Source organism: Scomber japonicus, chromosome 20 (genome assembly GCF_027409825.1).
Source record: "Scomber japonicus isolate fScoJap1 chromosome 20, fScoJap1.pri, whole genome shotgun sequence".
Lineage (NCBI taxonomy): Eukaryota > Metazoa > Chordata > Actinopteri > Scombriformes > Scombridae > Scomber > Scomber japonicus.
Genome location: NC_070597.1, coordinates 12,449,422 through 12,468,674, shown reverse-complemented (window position 1 = coordinate 12,468,674; position 19,253 = coordinate 12,449,422). Strand labels below are relative to the sequence as shown.

General features: G+C 37.8%; 1 protein-coding gene across 5 annotated transcripts in view; it reads right to left on the bottom strand.

The window, feature by feature from the left end:
- The window catches only part of LOC128380949 (calcium-activated potassium channel subunit alpha-1-like), an 89,572-nt gene that overhangs the window by 46,795 nt on the left and 23,524 nt on the right, over positions 1 to 19,253 (bottom strand). For all 5 annotated transcript variants that reach the window (XM_053340848.1, XM_053340847.1, XM_053340849.1 and 2 more), the window contains exons 3-5: positions 8,718 to 8,779; positions 2,587 to 2,680; positions 2,357 to 2,468 (exon numbers count right to left, since the gene is read on the bottom strand). In XM_053340848.1, coding sequence (XP_053196823.1) covers positions 2,357 to 2,468; positions 2,587 to 2,680; positions 8,718 to 8,779 — 268 coding nt within the window. The remainder of the gene's footprint in view (positions 1 to 2,356; positions 2,469 to 2,586; positions 2,681 to 8,717; positions 8,780 to 19,253) is intronic.

Below are 19,253 nucleotides of genomic sequence, written 5' to 3'. Positions count from 1 at the left end.
CTCTCTCTGTTTTTATACATCAGCTGAAAGAAAAGGCTGCAATGCGTAGCCACCACCAAGGTATGAATATCTTATCTGGAAGAGTAATGTTCTGTTTACCTCATAATATTTGGAACAGTTGCACTGGATTATTTTCACTGTCAGGAGATAAATGTGCTGCCTACGTGGCTGCTCATATTTCATATCTGCTGAATGTTTGAACCAGCAGGTCAGAATTTCAACTTCTAAATACAGTAAAAACGTATTAACTGCTGCATGGTGTTTCTGCAAACAAAATGCGTGTTATGCTAGCACTCACAAGCTTGTCATGCATCAATGAATATGTTAGTATAAGAGAATATAATACTGTGTGTTTAATTTTGCCAAAATGTTCAGACAGGAGGATTGGCAGATTGGCAGTCTGGCTGAGCTCCCGGTGAAATATGGCGTTTTGATCAGTGGAGGGAGTCTGACAGCTGCGATCAGACAGCACTGAGCTGGTTATGACCTCATCACCTGTTCAACCTCAGATGAACTAATCAGCAAGTCACTAATCCTCCACAACCAAAATATAGTATTCAACTGGAATGACCTCTAAAAGTATTCCACCCCCTCAATGTTTAGTTTGAAATACAGCTATCTTTCATTTCAATCTGGAAATCTAACAAAATTCAAATCCATTTCACTACACAGCACAATCATTTTCAAACCTACATTCAGACTCTTAACAATGTGCATAAAAAATTACATATTCAATATATATTAGCTGTTCTAAACACCCAGTGTTTGACAGGAAGTGCTACATTTTGGTATATGTGAAATAAACAGAAGAAATTCACAGTTGACACAAGCACTGAGAGCTGCGCATGGCTTAACAGACAACCAAAAGATCAACACCTACACCTACACACACAGTATAAACAGAATCGCAGTGCTGCTCAAACTGTTTGACTCGGCAGCTCTGGGAAATGCAGCCAAAAGAATCCCCATCAACAAATGTAATGTCATGATTTTAAAAAATGTTTACAACTTCAAAACCATAGTTATAATACCAATACTGATATTTGTTTGGTTGGTGCATTTCTGAGTTCTCCATTCTCCATCATACTTTTGACAACTGCCTGTGATAGACATCAAAGCAAAGGCTGAGCAGAAAGGTAGTGCAATGTACAAGAAAACACAGATGTTAGACCCAACAGCAAATCAAAGCACCATTGGAGATAAAATCAAAAATGTAAGCAATGCATGCCACAACTACAGTGATAAAACAACAATATTGCCCAGAGCAACAACTAGTATGTAATACTGTTTAAGAGAGTATGTGTATAAATGCCAGCTATACTCTGACATGTCCACTAGATGGCACCAGCAACCAGGAGTAGCTTGTTCCATTTTTTATTGTTTTCACACCACAAGTCACAGCAAATCAGCCCAGAGAAAACTATATCTATCAAGCTATCATACTGACTTTAAAGTTAAGGGTGTTCATTGCTGAGAGAGATGCTGGTATTGGCTACATGGCTGGATTGTTCCTCAGCTGACAGGAGGAGAAAGAACGGCTATAAAAACCTGTAATGCAGAAAAAAATGATCCCCCGTAATCCTCTAATTCCTTACAGACCTCTCTGAGTGATGAGCTTCGCACATTTAGCAGATTGACTTCTATTCTAGTGCTCGAGCCCTCAACAAAGCCTATTACCTTTTTTTATCCATTCGCATACTTTTCAATCACAGCATGATTTCATTCAAGCGTTATTGTAGGTGTACCGGGGAGCTCTGCAGGAGAGATGAAGGGCATGTGAATGACACCTGCAGTGCAGCGCCCACTGCCAACAACACACAACCCAAGACATGGAATCAATAGAAAATTACATTTCCATGGCATCCAACTTTCAAAAATCCACTTTTAATGGCACACCAGCTGACAGCCATACAATATTTGATAGTGTTGTCAGGCAAAATAGATGTGTAAAGCTCTTAAAGTTTTTGAGTCACCATGCTTGTAAGTTTGCATGCTGTGCCAATGCTAAGTTTTTAATTTGATGCACTAGTTTTAATATCAGAAATAATTAAATTCATTAGAACCTTTCATGCATGTCATGCAACGCCCAAAACATAAAACATTCATGACAAAATTATCAAAATTATATGGCTAACGTGGGTGTGCCAACCTATTGCACTGGTACAAAATACCAACAAGTTACAGTTTTGCAGCCGAAGTGATGTGCTGAGATTATATGGTGCATTCACTGGCTGCTGCCACACACTGTAAATCCACTGGGTGGCACCACAGGCTGCTGAGAAATAAAAACTCAAAGATCGACTGTACAATGCTGGATCAGTTCATCAGCATCAGTGAGAAATGTGGCCATCCTTACCTAGCCAACTCCTGTTCAGGTACACAGACACAAACACCGGAGGCACCGTGAAGAAGTCCACCACCGAGTTCACCTCCAACCAGAACCACAGCTTGTCATTGGCAGCAATAAACTACAGAAATAAAATGATTCAGCAACCTTTGGTTATACAATTTACTTGCAAAAGTGCAAAAGCACAAATTTTAGATTATTTGTGACCCAAACATGACAGAAACCTTGGTTTTACTTACACGGAGGCCGAAGTACAGCAGGAAGAACACGTTGAATGCCATGTCAATCTGCAATGTGAAGTCTTGGTAGAAGTTCTGACAGGACTCGATAGGACTGTTAGAAACAGAAACAAAGTGTGTTACTGTCCAAGGACAAACGCTGACAGTTAAGAGAGAAAATGAATGCCATGATAAATTGCAACCATATTTCATTAAAAAGGCCTAAAAGATGCATTCTTCTTTCCCTGAAAATGCATTTTTGAGATTTCTGAAATAAGAGGAACATAATTGTTCAAAAAGGTGCAATAGTTGATATTTTCCAATGTTTTTTCTTCTGTTGAGAAAAGACATGCATTTGTTGTTGTACAAGCAATAACTTGTTGATATACCTGATTAACCCTTAAATAACTGCACAGCAATCTGAAGAATACATTGTATTCCAGGTGCAATATTACAGAATGAAAATGGTGCTGTTTACCTTTTAGGCCTGCATTTCTGATCTTAGATGTTTCAGGTAAACATTAAGTCAAACATGATGGAAATGCAGAGCCAAAGCAGTCGTTTAAGGGTTAAATGCATGCAGGGTTCATGTCTTCTTTTATGAAATCAGGCAGCCATAGCAAATGTAGTGAAATCTCACCCTTAAAAAGCTTGTATCTGGCACTAAGAATTCAAATAAAGAGAAATAATTAACCAAGTAAATGTGAATGTTAGTATGATGCTGTAAAATGCTGTAAAAATGACCCCATCAAAATATTATCCACACCTAAAAATGAAACACAAGTACATCACTGGACATTAAAAAGTAAATAAAGTGGAGAAGAGCTGTTAATTAGTGTACAGCTTTAATGTGGAATATATATTCTATTAATGTATCATTTTAATGAAAAGCTCAATAAAATTAATAAAAAATAAAGCAGAATATTTTCATTGTGTTAACAATAAAAGTCTTCACAATAGAGATGAACTTTTCGCTACCAACAGTTTTGATGTTTAATTTATCCTTCAAGTCATTTTTCAGTCAAATATGCTAACTATTCACCAGTTTCAGCTTCTCAATGTGATGATCTGCTGATATTCTGTTTTATATGATTGTAAGTTGACATCTTTGAACTTTGGACTGTTGGTTGAACAAAACAAGAAACTTTGGGCTCTGGGAACTTAGGATTTTTAACTATTTTTAGAAAAAAATCATCATCAGATGCAAATCTAAAGCAGTAGTCTTCATCCTGGGGGTCAGGAGTGCTCAGAAGGGTTACATGTATTTTTTGTGAATTACTGGATCATTTTACCTCCTCAGTCACTAAAGTTGTTCAAATAAATTAATCTGAGAGGGAAAACCTACTCTTTGGCCAAGTCTTCACAACTCATGGATATATGTGACTTTTGACAAAGGTCCGCAAATAGCTTAATTTGCTTCATTTTAAGGGGTCACAAGAATTAAAATGTTAGGAATCACTGGTTTAAAGCACAGGTTATTATGAATCATGCATTCCCTATGTGCAGGTTTGCTTCTCTGCAGCATGTTAGTGCCAAGCAGGTTTTTCACATACATTGTTGTTGTTTTTTATGCATCTGTGTTAGTCCACTACCTGCATCATGCAGGGTCTCTACATTCACAAGCTTCACTAATGCACACCACATCACTCAATAGCTACACTCTCAGTCTCTGCTCTTTAATACCACTCGGATTAAAGCAAATTGCTTTTGTTATGTAAAAAATCTAAAACTCTGTATTAAAATACTGCCCTCATAGAGTTCATGAGGTGACATGACCTCTGGGATTATTTTGAACTGAACTGATGCACAGCAGTGACATTCAGTTGATCGTGTGGTTGATGCTGATTGAGAGGTTGGCATGTGACGAGGAACGCTCACTATCACTATCTCACCCTCAGTCTAATTAAGGTAGTATTATAAAAATCCTTCTTATGCAGCCAACTAATTTGTATTATGAAAACATTAATACTTATAACACGCATGCATCAAGTTTAAACAAAATTGGGGAGGGCAACCTGTCTCGCTTCAGAAAGCACAAGCTATTTTATTAAGCAATGTTTCTGAACATTTGGCATGTTGTTCACACACTTTCTGGGGTAAAACTACAATTAAGCATTAAACTTTGGGACTTTTGTAGGATATCTAATACTGGAAGGGGAAATGGTTGATGAATCTATTCAGCTAGTTTGTATGTTTATTTCCTTCACCTTTATTCAACCAAAGGCATACATTTAATTTGTTACATCCAACTGTTTGGGCTTGTGCCTTTGTCATTTTGTTCTTCTCAAAAATGGTAATATAGATAAGGACATTAGAAATGATAAAAGAAACCCTCTTCAGTCATCTCTCTCTCACCTCTAAGAATAGCCCCAACATGTTAGATAGTTCTGCCCTCATTAACTGTAATGACACGTCAGCCTGGCAAAATCTCTGTCATAGCAGGGTGACAGACCATATAGCTGTGGCAGACCTGCAGTGCTAAATAATTGAGTTCCACTAGGCCTGGTTTGGAAAAGGACTAAGCCTGTTATGGATCACGGACCCTCCATGCCAAGAGTAGCTCTGGTCTATCTCCTCCTCATTCAATTCATGCTAAAATGGGATAGGCTAGATCACATGTGGAAGGCCATAATGTTTTCTGATGGCACTGCATGTGATTCATATGAGTGTTTACAACATTAAACAAATGCTACACAAAAGCTGAATCCACTGGGTCACACAGATTACTTTAAGTGGCTATCATTTGAAAATGTTAGTGTTAGTTACAGGTGTTAATATTGAGTGTTGGTGCTGATAGTATTTTTGATACTTTACTTTGAGGAAAATAAGCCAAATGTCTCAAATGCATCAGTTTTAATGTTTTATCACAAGCGGTCATGCAGGAACATTTCCTAAATAAATCTATCTATCAAATCTATTAGCAAAATTGTGATTTAAAGCATCACTAATTAATAAATGGTTGTTAGAACTGGTGCATCACAGCAAGAAGGTGGGGCAGGGCCTTTATGTGTGGAGTTTGCATGTTCTCACCATGCTTGCATGACTTTACTCTGGTTGCTCGGCTTTCCTCCCATTGTGAAACATAACTACGTTAAGTTAATTCTCCTGTCAGTGCCCTTGACCAAGAAATTGACATTAAATTGGAGTTGGTCCCCAGGTACTGCACAGTGGCTACCCACTGCTCCTACTACTTAGGATGGCTTAAATGCAGAGACTGAATTTCAATGTACAATTGTATATGTGACAAGTAAAGTAACTTTCCTTCCTTTCCTTTTACAGGCAATACACTTACTATAACATTATGGATGGACTAAATGCTCTTTTCAAGCATTTTTCCAATAGCAACTTGCCCCCCCCCCCCTCCAAAAAAAAAAGGTCTGATGAAACATACTGCATGATACTGTACCTGAACAGCACAAAACAGGAGGAAAAAGTTAGTAAGACAAATATCTAAAAAGCTGAACAGAGCTAAAAGGAGAGTGAATATTAGACTTATATTCACCGGGTGGACTGAAACGAGACTCAAACTGAATACTAATGTTGCTCTCTGTCTGCTGGATGTTTAAAGAGGCAATAGTTTGCCAATAAGTTAGCCATAACCACATTAAGGAAATCAGCTTATATGCAGGGCTGTTTGTCATCTTGCTGTGGAGGTTTTTTTGTTTTTTTTGTTCTCCCAAGTGGCCAAAACTTCAATTAATGCTACTTTAAATCAGGTAATACCTTGTCAAAGCCAACAAGACAAAGAATCTGTGGCTGCTCCAGTAAATTTGGGAAATTATGGGGCCCATTCCTACAATTTGTTAAGACGACAGATCTTCCACTTACCCCTGACTGACATGACTTAGAGGGGTGGATATGTTATTTCTGTTGTGTTGAGGGTCACATGCCGCTACTCTGATTTAGGATGTCTGCTGCTATCTCAATTGCAGTTTACTATTACCTGACTGATGTGCCTGTGTTTCTCTTTTTTTTCCCTGGTCTATTTTCTTTTTTAAATGTCTATTTCTGTCCTAGTCCGACCTTTTTTTTAATTATTCATTTTTATTTTTTTATTTTTTTTATTTTTTTTTATGGCTGTGTTAGTTCTGTGAGTTATTGGGGTATGCAGCAATACTTTAATGACCACTTTTGTTTTCTGTTGTTTGTTTGACAAAAGACAAAAAATTACTACTTTACTCTTTGTATATGTTTTAATATAATTGTACTCATCTGCAAAACCCAATAAAAAAAGTTTGGAGAAAAAAAAGACAAAGAATCTGACCAAGCAGTCGATGCCAGTACTTTTAATCCTTGAAAGTTTTTGATATTAAGTGTTACAGATACCTTACCATTGGTCCAGTTTCAACCTTGATGAATAAAAGAACAGCAGAGAGTTTTCTGTGTTCAACCGAACTCACAAGAGTGGACTACATGGAAAGGTAAGACATAACTAAACCTTTATGGAATAAAAACCCCTCTGGGACCAAACCCGCTTTATCATCTCTGTGGAGCTCTTTTCTTTGAATCTAAGTGGGCCTGCTCTATTGACGTCTCAGTGTGGCTTCAAGCCAGTTCAGCCTGTCCATCATACAACAGCCTCAGTCGCCTCACAGGACTAATTACAGGAAGGGCTGTATCTGTTACAGTCTGCTGCCACTTAGAGGCACATAAGAGAGCAGCTAACTGGCTGCTCTTTGGCTTTAAGTAGGCCTATTGGGCTTGTTGGGTTTACAGGTAGGGGAAAAAAATACTGTTTGAATAATGAAAAAGACCTGGAAAAGTCTGACCAAAACTCCGACAAAGGAGCAAAGTGTGATGAATATGACTATCAAAGTCAAACAGATGATGCTGCACCATTCCTCTCTGTGTTTAACAATGCCATTTCTTATGCGTGAAAAGGTTAAAGAGAGAGATCAAAGGTCATCCTTCATCACGTGAAAAGGTATCGGGCACCATAAGAGCAAGTCCTGAGAACAGGAGGCTACAGATGGTATTGGTGACGATGTAACTCTACCTAAGCATGTTCCGATAATGAAATGAGATCATGCTCGCAAACCACATCAGAGTAGGCCAGGCCCTCTGCTGTATGCAGCCTTATGAAAACAAATAACCTCAATGCCTGCCTACAGGACCATGAGCCAGATTACATGAGTTTACCGCCAATTTTCTCTTCCCTGCCTTAAAATTACTCCCAGCGGGGACTCCCTTTAGGCTTGATAAAAGCTTTTATCCTGGTGTATTTTGCACTATGTCTTAATGGCATGTCCTGTCCAAACATGACTGGGCTGCAGTAACAGTATACTGTCGCACGCGGAGCTAAAAGGGTCTTCCGCTTCCTCTAGCTTGATGAGCGATGGTGATTGTTCCAACCAGGAACTTTGGTCCTTTCCTGCCTGTTTGAGAGACTGATCCTTTCATTACAGAGATTAAGCAAATTTCATCTGTGAGCACTGCCTGTTCGTCCACAGAGATTGCAAGTAAGCCCAGAGCAGTTACCTGGAAGGGGATTGGATAAAAAACAACTCAAATACCATATACAGAGCACAATGCACTCAATGTTATTAAAGTTCATAATATGCACTATATGAGGATTTATGTGGCTGTATAAAAAGGGATTATACCCGAAGTCTCTGAGGCTAATCTATATCGTGAATATATTTAATACATACAATTTTCCAGCGGTAAAAAGCATGACGTTATAGTTGTTTTAGTGATTCAGACCTCTAAATTATCGTTATACATACAGTATAATTAATTCATTTACAGGTGCAGCAGGCCTATACACCTTATAAACACAGACTCAAAGCCACCTCTCAGTTTCCTGGTCTTTCAGTGTTAACAAGCTTTTTGAATAACAGCCCACACTGTTTTTCATCCATCTATCTTCAGACCTGTTCTGATTGGTTTCGTTGCTACAAGGCTACATTCCCAAGATGAAAGTACTAACATTTACATAGCTGTTTCTAAAGAATAGATCTGACCTCATGGTCAAAAAATGTGTTGCATGAGAGCAAAGTTTCCAAACTGAAGTCTTATGAAATGATAAAAAATAGTCCAGCTGTTGTTCTAAATGTTGCAGGATTCATTCATGACCTATAATCCAGAGGAGTCTCCTGTGATCAAAGGTGGTAAAAATATGATTAAACTCAAAAGTTAAAAGAAATACTTACTCAGAAGAATCTATGAAGTATATTACAAGGGCTCCAATGCTGAGAGCAAATACGAGCACCACCTGAAAAACAAGAGATAAAGACCATTTTACTCAAGTTATCATATAATATAGTAATACTACCACATTATTTCCATCCAAAATACTTTGACAAAAAATAGATAAGAACAAGACAGTAGTTACTTTATTTAATCCTCAATTGCTTTGCACTGTTTATGCTCTCTATACAAAAACCTATTTGGCAGGAAACACAATTCCATTATAATACTTAAAATGGTTTAGATCCCTTAAATCACAGTAAATATGGAGGTGCTTACGAAAACATAGTTGCAACTTTTGAAAGTGCTTTACTAGGACCATAAAATACAATATTAACAGATTCAATTAAAAGTAAAAACTCAAGGAAATCAAATAGACAAAGAATATAATGAAATCAATTAATAATGAAACTCATTATTAATTGATCTTTTATTCTAAAACTGTTGATCTATTTTCTCAGAAGCATAAACTAGATAACCTTAAACTCAATGTGAGCAGAGGAGCAAATGTAATGAAATTCTTGAAATGTGTTTCAAGGTTTGTAGCAAATGTATAATTCTTATTAATGAGCATCGACAGACCGTGACTCATCTCGTCAGCCTGTTATAATTGTGTTATATAAACCAAAAAGAAAGAGTCACAGTTTGGAACAGCAGTGTCACAAACGCACTCATCAGTTACTGTATATGCAACAGTGTAAATAAATACACAAGAGCTCAGCTCATCATGTAAATTGGCAGTGGAAGAGTGGGCGAGGTGACAGAATGTGGCTTCAGCTTTCACAGACACAAACAAGGAAGGATACAACAGAGCCTGAAGCTTCGGTAGCCACAGTAGAGAGCAGCATGATAATGAAACCGGGGCATCACTTTTATTCTGTCACTCTGTCTGTCTGTATGGGGGTGGGGTGTGCTGCAGAATAAACCGAAGCCTGCAGTGAGTCGATGGACTTTAAGAGCCAGCTGGGAGGCAGGTTGCATAAACATAAGATCCAGGAGTGTTAACGAACACAGCAAGTTGACAGGTGACAGCTTTGACACTGATAGAGCTTAGGTGAAACCAACAGCATCAACTGTTAAATACAGATAGTTAAATTAGGAATAAACACAACATCAATCAGCATATCTAGACAGTCTGAGGTGACTGCTTCCTCAGATTGGTTCGATGCTGCTGTTCACTGAGTATCACACAGTTAAATCTAAAAGTGACTGCTGTCATGTTGTGTTTGTCCAACAAGAGAAGAAGGAAGAAGATTATCAGAAATGGAGGGCAGGGGACAAAATCTCTGTTACCTAACTGGAGCATCCTTTTTTTTAAAGTAGGCTAAAAAGCAACTAAACCGCAACACACTTCACAAGTTCATTTATACATTTTAAAATTCACTGTTCATCTGTTTCAAAATACATCTTTTCTACCATTTGGGTCAGACATGACCTAGATTTTAAATGTTTTAAAACTTGTTAAATGTACACTAACATACCAGACTTTTAGGAGTCAAAACGCACAACATCTCAATACCATTACAAAATGTCCTAAAATATCCTTTTAAAAGCCACCGCTAATGTAGATTGGACACAGATAAGAAGAGAAGGGTTCCTGTGAGACAGCAGAACAAATGTTTTACATATTGAAACACATTGTGACCCTACCTGGCTTTCATCTATTTAGAGATGACACAATGGCCATCCTGAACAAGAAACCAATGGGCATCCATAATGAATGAGCTCAGCCTCATTCATTTCCATGATGTGAAATTGTATTGTCAACCCGCAACCACTGATGGCTCCGTAATGACAAAAAGCATCCACATGCATTTTTAATATACTCTTTGTCTTTGAAAGCCAGGAAATCTCTTTATGCCTCTGAACACCCCAGTTTAGAAACTGAAGGCAATGTTGGTGCAACCCTAGAAATGCTAATGCCACCGGTGGAGGGAAGATTCAGTAATAACAGTAAATAAAACACACAGGTTGCAAAAAGTAGGGGGCACTCATGACTGGATCTGTCAATGAGATGACAGCAGAAGGTGCCAGTGGTCATCATTTATCTCTGTCACTGGATAATGAGGCATCACATCTGTATTTTCAGCCTTTCCAACTCCAGCCATTTGCTGGCAGATGGCTCCACCCACAAGGGGGCACAATAAGCTGGGACTCAGACAGAACTGACCACAGCACAGTCCCTATATCACAGAGAGCTGCCAAGACTATTTGCATGTATTCTTTCCAATATACTTTTAAATTAAAAAAATATTTAAGTTTTTTTGTGTGGGAGTAGTGATTTTAAGCAAGCCAAAGTCAAGTGACTCATCTGCTATGGAAATCTTGAGTCAAGTCACAAGTTGTTTAAGACAGTTCAAGTCTCTGGTTTGTCACAACAAGTCAAAACACAAAGTAAAGTCCAAGTCAACTTTCAAATTTGTTAAAACAGGTCTGAAGTCATTTAAGACCAATCCAGGTCAAGTCTAAGTAAGTAAGTCTTGAGTCAAGTCCTTGATTTATTTGCTTTCCAACTACAGTGTTTTTTACATAGCAGTCATTTAAATGTATAGGCTCAGAAAATACATATTCGAGCTTCATGCAATGCCTATCTGTCACTGTTTGATTTCATCTTTCCTGTTTTTGAGGACAAAGCTTTAGGTTGAATTGAGGTTCAGAGAGAGTGTTGTATGTTGTACAGATAATAAAACCCTTGAGTAAGTGACAACATCTTGAACAACAACATGAAGTGTAGGAAAATTAAGCTGGTTGGGAAAAAAACATTTTAAGACATTGTCAAGTCCAATTATGCTGTGTCAAAAGGACATTGGTCAAATCTTTCAGAACAGACTATAATATCAACACTGATTCTGTCTCTGCAGAAAGCACCACCATATCTCTTCCATTCAGATGTCAACCTGCAAATATCAGAGAACCCACTCATGCTCCTCCAGTCTTCCTGGAGTGTGACTCACCATCAACATGAATAACCTGCTAAAAAAATTATTTTTAAAGAAAAGAAAAGAAAGCCCAGGATGGTGTCAGTCTCACTGATATTTCAGTTTTATGTATTTAATTATTTTTGGTGGGGAAAAGACAGCGGTTAAAATAAAACAACAGGAGATGATAACCCAAAGATACTTTCAATATTTTATAGTTATAAACCTCAATATTTCAGTCCTGGTAAAGGCAAGTGTGGTTTCATACTACAGGTCCATGAGTTTTGGAAGCAGCAAGCACTCCTTAAACAGCTACTTTGACAGGAATTCAACAGAGGAGCAACTGTTGTATCTGTTTACAGCACAGCCAAACACATTCATGTTGTTTTTATAAAGAAGTGAATCATGTTTCCTTTCCATCAGGTAATGAGCATCTGTGATCAGATTTCATACTACATATGATATATGAAGTGGTTTTAAATCAGGCTGTGGTAAGGGGGTGATTAATTTGAAGTTCAATTGAATTTGCATTAACAAAAACTTAATACAGCTCTGATACAATGGGAAGACAGGGAACAGTAAACAGTGAGGCTGTTTATATCAATGAGATAAAAACAGTAAGTCTGGATTACATGCATCGTTTTGTGGAGGAAGGCTATTTGAATCCAGCACAGTAAAGGTGGACCACACCACTAATAAAACAATTCCTATATAAAAGGGTAATTACAAAATGTAAATACATTGAATGGTTATTGCAGATAGCAAAATGCTGACCATAAATAGTGGTCACTAAATAGGGGTTTCATTTAATAAAATCTTAAAGTTTTGTTGATATATGCAGTGGTGGCCCAGAGTCTGATTAAGATTCAGGTAAGGTAAAAGTCTTGTTTTACAAATTCTGCGGTGGGAGGTCATGTTACACTATGAGCTGCTACGGCATCTAAAAACAGGATTCAGGAGAACCACGGGTCAGTTTGTTCCATATTCTCTTAAACCCTTCAGTCACTGTGGGATCAAAGCTCTCATTGGTGGGATGCCAGAGATTTGTGTGTGCAGCCGACTGACCGTCTTTGTTTAGGTAAACTCATCTGGTCTGAGCTGACTCCATTTTCCTACATGTCACATCCAGTTCATGAGTCCCTTACTTTAACTGTGTGCAACTTAATGGGCACTGGGGCATAAGGCCCTGACCTGGTGTTCCTCATGGGTGACTGTCCGGGCCTACAGCAGCTTCCCCAGGAGCACAGTGCTGCTGTCCAAAATAAAATGACCTAAGGACTATCCTGGTAAATTTCAGCTAGCCCATCTGTCAGCCCTCAAATGGCACATTGATTAATAAGGCATCTTGGACATAATAGCACGCACACACACACACACACACACACACACACACACACACACACACACGAACATAACCTCACAATACAGGAGAAAAACAATGTCCCTTCCTTTAGCTGAATAGTGCAAACAAAACTCAACATTTCTTCTTTAGAGTTACTTTTTTTACATTTTGAAAAAAAGTTTTTAAAGAGATGAGTGGCTCAGAACCCAGCTCAAAATTCCCTCAGTTTCAATCAATAGGATCTTCACTTGTAGGAAAATTGATTTTTTTTTTTCAGGTCATGAATTTTATGTATCAAACGTAAGAAAGTTCTAGTCAAAATCCATGTTTCTTTCCACGAAAAACTATAGTACAACTTTTTGAAATCTGTAAATCATAATATTCAACTCCAAATAATTAGTTCCAATGCTCATGCACTTTACTAAGGTTTACTAAGCTGCTGTAAATGTTTGTGTGATGGGCCTTGAATTGTTGGAGTCACGTCAGTCATTTTGACTGTCCTCACTAACTAGACTTTGTTTACAGTGCTGCTGCTCTGTCTGTCCTTCGCCAGGGGTGATAACAGCGAATTAACATGTTTACGACAACAGCCATAAATGTGATGGACCACATCCTTGACAAACACAGACACTACATGAACATTTAAGACATTTACAGCATCATTACTGTTGAACCCCTGCTCCTTAACAGCTGACAGGACATGCTACAGGATATGGGTGACATGTGATGCAAACGTCAGCTCTACTATCTCAAGCTATTGATGTTGCTGGTTTCATGCTGACAGTGTGGGAGAGAAGTATTGGCTGTTAAATCACCATGATAAATGATGACCACTCACCTCGTTATGACCTTTTGATCCTTTGAGGCTCTCAGCTATTTATTTGGAGCACTTCGAGTACACAAAGAACCTCAAATAGGGCTTCACAATAATGGCCAAAATGATAATCCTGATTATATTGCTTTGTGATTTGAGTTGATGATTATCAATCAAAATTATTAGTCTTTGCTGATTAGGTTAAACAATCACTTAATGGTCCTTTGGTGCATGAACATTTAGATGATTTCAAATTATGGCAGCACAATCTTTAAACTGTATTAATCAATATTTTATATTAACCATAGATTAAATGGCCTTGTGGACTGTGAAAGTTAAGTGTCTTTCAGTTCATTCAGTCTTACCTCTCTTACACATTTGTTTTAAGCTGCAAATAAAAATGTGTCAGTCTAGTGATAGAAATAGATGTATTGCAATTTAGTTGGACATACACTGTAGGTGGTAGCATTATCTCAGCAGTTTTGACCACAAAGGCATAATGCGTTAAAAAAATAATAACTACCTATTATCCTTTGTTACACTTATCTTAATCAACCAAGCTATATTTATGCCTTTATTAATAATTAAACTTTGCATACAGTATATTACTTACAATCTATACCTCAAGAGGATTGTTTGTTTGTCTGTCAACAGATAGTCTTTCAGAAGACATCTTAATGGCACAGTTTGTACGACTAATGTAAAGAACAAGGTTGCCTACAATCAAAAATTCAAAACACAGGCTTTAAGATGTGCTGTGACTCCCAGACTGACTGAAAGGACTTTTAATATATGATGAACTGACAATAGAGAACAGTCAACCTGAGTCATACATGTGACACAGCAGCAAAACTGGCCTGAAAATTAAAACAAAAAAATCTTATTTTTAATCAATAAGTCAAATGTATTATATGACATGGTTAAAAAAATGACATATTGGGCCTTTAAGAGAGCTTAGACCTGTATTCACTGGCTGTGGCTGGGTGTGACCCATGCTTGTGGTGACAGGCAGAAACACAACATGCATACTAATAGGGTCTTGGATGGTTCTCCTGAAGCCTGGCACCCTCCTCAAGCATGATCTTAATATAACCTAGCCAGCATGTGTTTCATAAACAGTCTACAGCCTCTTTTGCCTGAATGAAGATATAATCATTTAACTGTCCAAATCACAGCATGGAACAGGAGCTGTTCTGTTTTTGGATGTGGCTTGACAAGGTCAAGGTCATGGAAGATAGACATTTATATTTACGTAAAATCTCGAAAATAAGTTGATCATTAAGCAGTCCAGGCCATTACAATTGAATTCATTTTGTGTGTGAGAGGTTGAGAACAAATTTATTTTTCTCAACTTCGTAGATGAAGTAACCCCACAGAGAAATATCACCTAACTGCAGTTCCGCTTAACTCCACAAAGAGCATTTTAGCACCTTTCAGCTCATTGTTTTTGTTTTACAGTCTGCTACTAAATGACAGAGAGACAAAGTTAGTAAGCATGGTGAACCATAGCAGCTAAATAGAAGGATATTTCCCTCTGGAGTTAAGGTGTCCAGAAACACAACTCCAAATACTAATGTTGCTCCATGTCTGCTGTATGTGTTAAAGATGACAATTTGCTAATGTTTTTGCTGTTACAACTTTACACTGTAAGGCAATAATATACTGTTATAATATATTTTGCTGCCAAGAAGCCAAACAAACAAAAAAGCAGATCTAGCACCACTTTTTAGATTTGTCACTTGTGATGGTGTTTACAACTGCCTCACCATAGCTGCTGTTGATGGTCATATGTTGCACATAAGTAATTGACAGCCTTAACATTTCAAAATAAAGCCAAGAGGTATCTTGCTGTTAAAAAAAAAGCTCACTGTGTGACTAGGGAGGGGAAAGCATCAAGGTACTTTTTCAGTGTTCAGTCTAAACACCAATATACTGTTTAACCATGCTGTGTGCTTAAAATTGTATTTAAACAAAAAAATTGCCACTATTTTATTTATAGTATACACTATACATATGACCTTAGTCATATTTTTATGTATATTTTTATGAGTGAAGGAAAAATTAGGCCTGAATCGCTTGTGTTCTTCAGATTAACACTATCAGAGTAGAAAGCTTCATTCACTGGACTGTAATGAGATATATGATAGTGTCAGATGTAATTGAAAACCTAAACCTCAGCTTGGCAGAAACTGTGACTGTTCTCATCATCAGACAAGATAACAATCAGATTGCATAATGAGCCGCAGTCACTGACGACAGCAGCGGAAGGATGATGAATATTATACAATACGCAGACGTGTGTGTGGTAAGAAATTAGCTCATCATGTGTCATTGTGATAATGCCCAAGCTGTTTTGTCAATCTCGTGATTCATAACTGTGGCAAAACTGGAGGACAGAGAGCTGGTGGGACTTCAATGTCTGTGTACTGCTGTGTAATCAGTGACCCTTGCCAAAGCCTTTCCTTCACCCTCTGGACTGGTTTATGAGCGACATTAGACCGATCAGTTGCAGAAGAGACACAATTACAGTGTGAAAAAAAGTGTCTGTCACATAAAACATCCAGGGCATTAAGTCAGAAAACAAAGACATTAAAGATTTAATTGCCTTTGTAAGCCATTCTTGAAACATGGGTTGAAGGATGGCATTGTTGAGTGGTTGGTCCCCCACTTTGGTCTAAATTTAAATCTCTTGATAACTATTCAATTCAATTCCATTTTATTTATATATTACCAAAAAAAGGGCAAAAGTTATCTCAAGGCACTTTTCACATTGAGCAGGTCTAGACCATACTTGAGACCCGACATTCCCCAAACTAGCAAATTATTTGACACTAAAACTTCAGTGAAACCCTTTTACTCCAGCACCACCATGTGAGGAAGAGAGTCTGTTGTGGATCCACAGCATTATAATACATCCATGATTCACGGATAGCCGTAAACGGACAGTAGCAACTGACAATGGCTGACAAAAGTGGTCCACGGCTTCCACCTCCAGCCGCTCCCACGGCGAAAAAGAAAACTATATCTATTTAACTATATAACTATATCTTCACTATTGTAGCGCACATTCGCGGAGGCAGGGGTGAGGGGAAGGGAGTACGGGGATTCCGTAAGGAATCTGGGAGTTGTGTCAAACAAATTTCAAGAACATTCTGTCTCAAAAAGAAACGCTAGTCCACACTCTTCTTTCTTCAAGGCTAAATGGTTTCCTTGTTATCAGGCTGCCCCAAAAAACCTCGTCAGACTCTCCAGTTGGTCCAGAACACTACTGTCATTATTATGTATTTATGTATTATTATTCTCTCTCTCATTCATTCATCTCAACTGGTCGAGTCAGATGGCTGCACAATGAGAGCTCAGTTCTGCTCAAGGTTTCTTCCCATTAAAAGGAAGTTTTTCCTTGTCACTGTTGCAAAGTGTTCTCATGGAGGAATTTTGGGTCTCTCTAAATCATATTGTAAAGAGTACGGTCTAGACCCATCTAGGCACTTTATAAATAAAATTGACCTGGCTTGAATCTTTAGTGTCAAAAATGCTTTTCCCTTTTTCCTTTTTGATGCCCTGACAGGCTTGTGCTCAGTTTCTCATTTCCATTTTAGTGTTGTTCAAAACAATTTGAAACACAAATTAAAGAAGGTGATTTAGAGCAAGGACATGTATAGGCCCTATATATCTTATAACCACATAATGCCACAATAAAATAAATTAAATTAAATTAAATAAATAACATTGGAGATTATACTGAAGGTAAGTGTTAGTTTCGAGAACAAACCACAAACACACCACTAAACCCCAGTGAATTCTCTCTTTCATTAAGACCAATTAAGAAAATGAAGGTGAAGGAGAGTAAAAGGGGCATATTTAACGTATACAATATTACATCATTCAAGGCACTGCCTCACAGATATTTTCTTGTAATAGACCCACATTTGGACAGGGAAACCCAGGAGACTCACATAACTCATGTTTTATTGATCAATTATTGAATTATATATTGGCCTACTTTGTACAAGGACAGATATTAGAATATAACATGTGATTTGAATACTAGTCTTAAAACTTTCCCAAAATGGGAAAACATTTTTGTCAGTTTGAGTACTTTTCCTGGGAACCCTTGAAGACACCAGCAGGGCTATGGAGACCCCAATTTAAAAACTGTTACGCTTGTTTTATGCATGATCTACAGTTCTGAAGTGGTTGGATCCAGTTTGAATGTCATATTCAGGCTTCAAATGCATCATTCAGCATATTTCCCATGATAAGGGTAGAGTATGCTAAGAAGAACTCCATCACTATTTTTTTTTTTTTTTTTTTTTTTTTTGTGCCTGTGACTTTCACACATGAGATCTAAACCGGTGGGTTTAAAAGGGATTTCTCTCTCATCCTGTCAATAAAAGCAGATTATTTCCTTTGTCTTCCAGGCTTCTGTGGAGCTTCATGCAGCTGGTCCACATCATTAGGGATCACCACCAGCATTACAATGGCTCCAGACGGATAGACCTGCTATTCAGTAATAATGTCATCATTCCCAAATCTGGATGCATCCGCCTCCACAGGGAACCAGCAAATGAGAAAACAGCAGAGTTTTGCAGGCAGTCTACCACAGATCGTGGGCAGCTACAGCAATCAACTACTGATTGTTTTCGTATGTACACAAAACACATTACACGGTGAGTAGATACTGATCGTCTAACATGAGTATCCTGTGTTTTACATCAGTATGAACTAAGGACCACACCAGCATTTATAACAGCAAAGGAAATCTTTTAATTTAATTGGAATTGTTGTAATAAGTGGATTCATCAGCTTTTGTAGAGAAATCAACACTAGCAAATTTGTACTGACGATCAACTACAAGTGATTCTGACAGTGATGATCTTTGAGAGGATGTAGAGTCCAGAATGGAGGAAGCTCTGTCACACCATTTGGCTTTATATACAACCTGCCTCTGCCAAATGGGAGGCACAGTCAGTAGAGCTCTCCTCTTCATAACCATTTTATAACTAACACAATTATAGCCACAACCAACTGTAGCATAACCCCTAAGTAATTACATTTTCTGTTTTCTTGTTACAGCATTCTGAACAAAAAATAAATATCTTCATAAAAATGCTTAAATACAACCCAACCATTTACAAAAGAAAGAACTCTTCATTTACAACAGATGCACCTATTAATTGCCCTATTAAGTTGTTTTTGAAAACTTGATATTTAATGAAAGGCTTTGTCATAGCTCCTACATTATTTAGGCACACCCTCCTGGTATTACTGGAGAATCCTCACAAGTCTTCATACCTATAAAACAAAGTATGCTGTTTGTTATTGCGGTCAAAAACAACTGACAGCATATGAGCGCTGATTTACTGCCCCTCTCCTTGGGGGCTACCACACGCCAAACTGCTTGGCTAAAGTTAGTAAAACATCT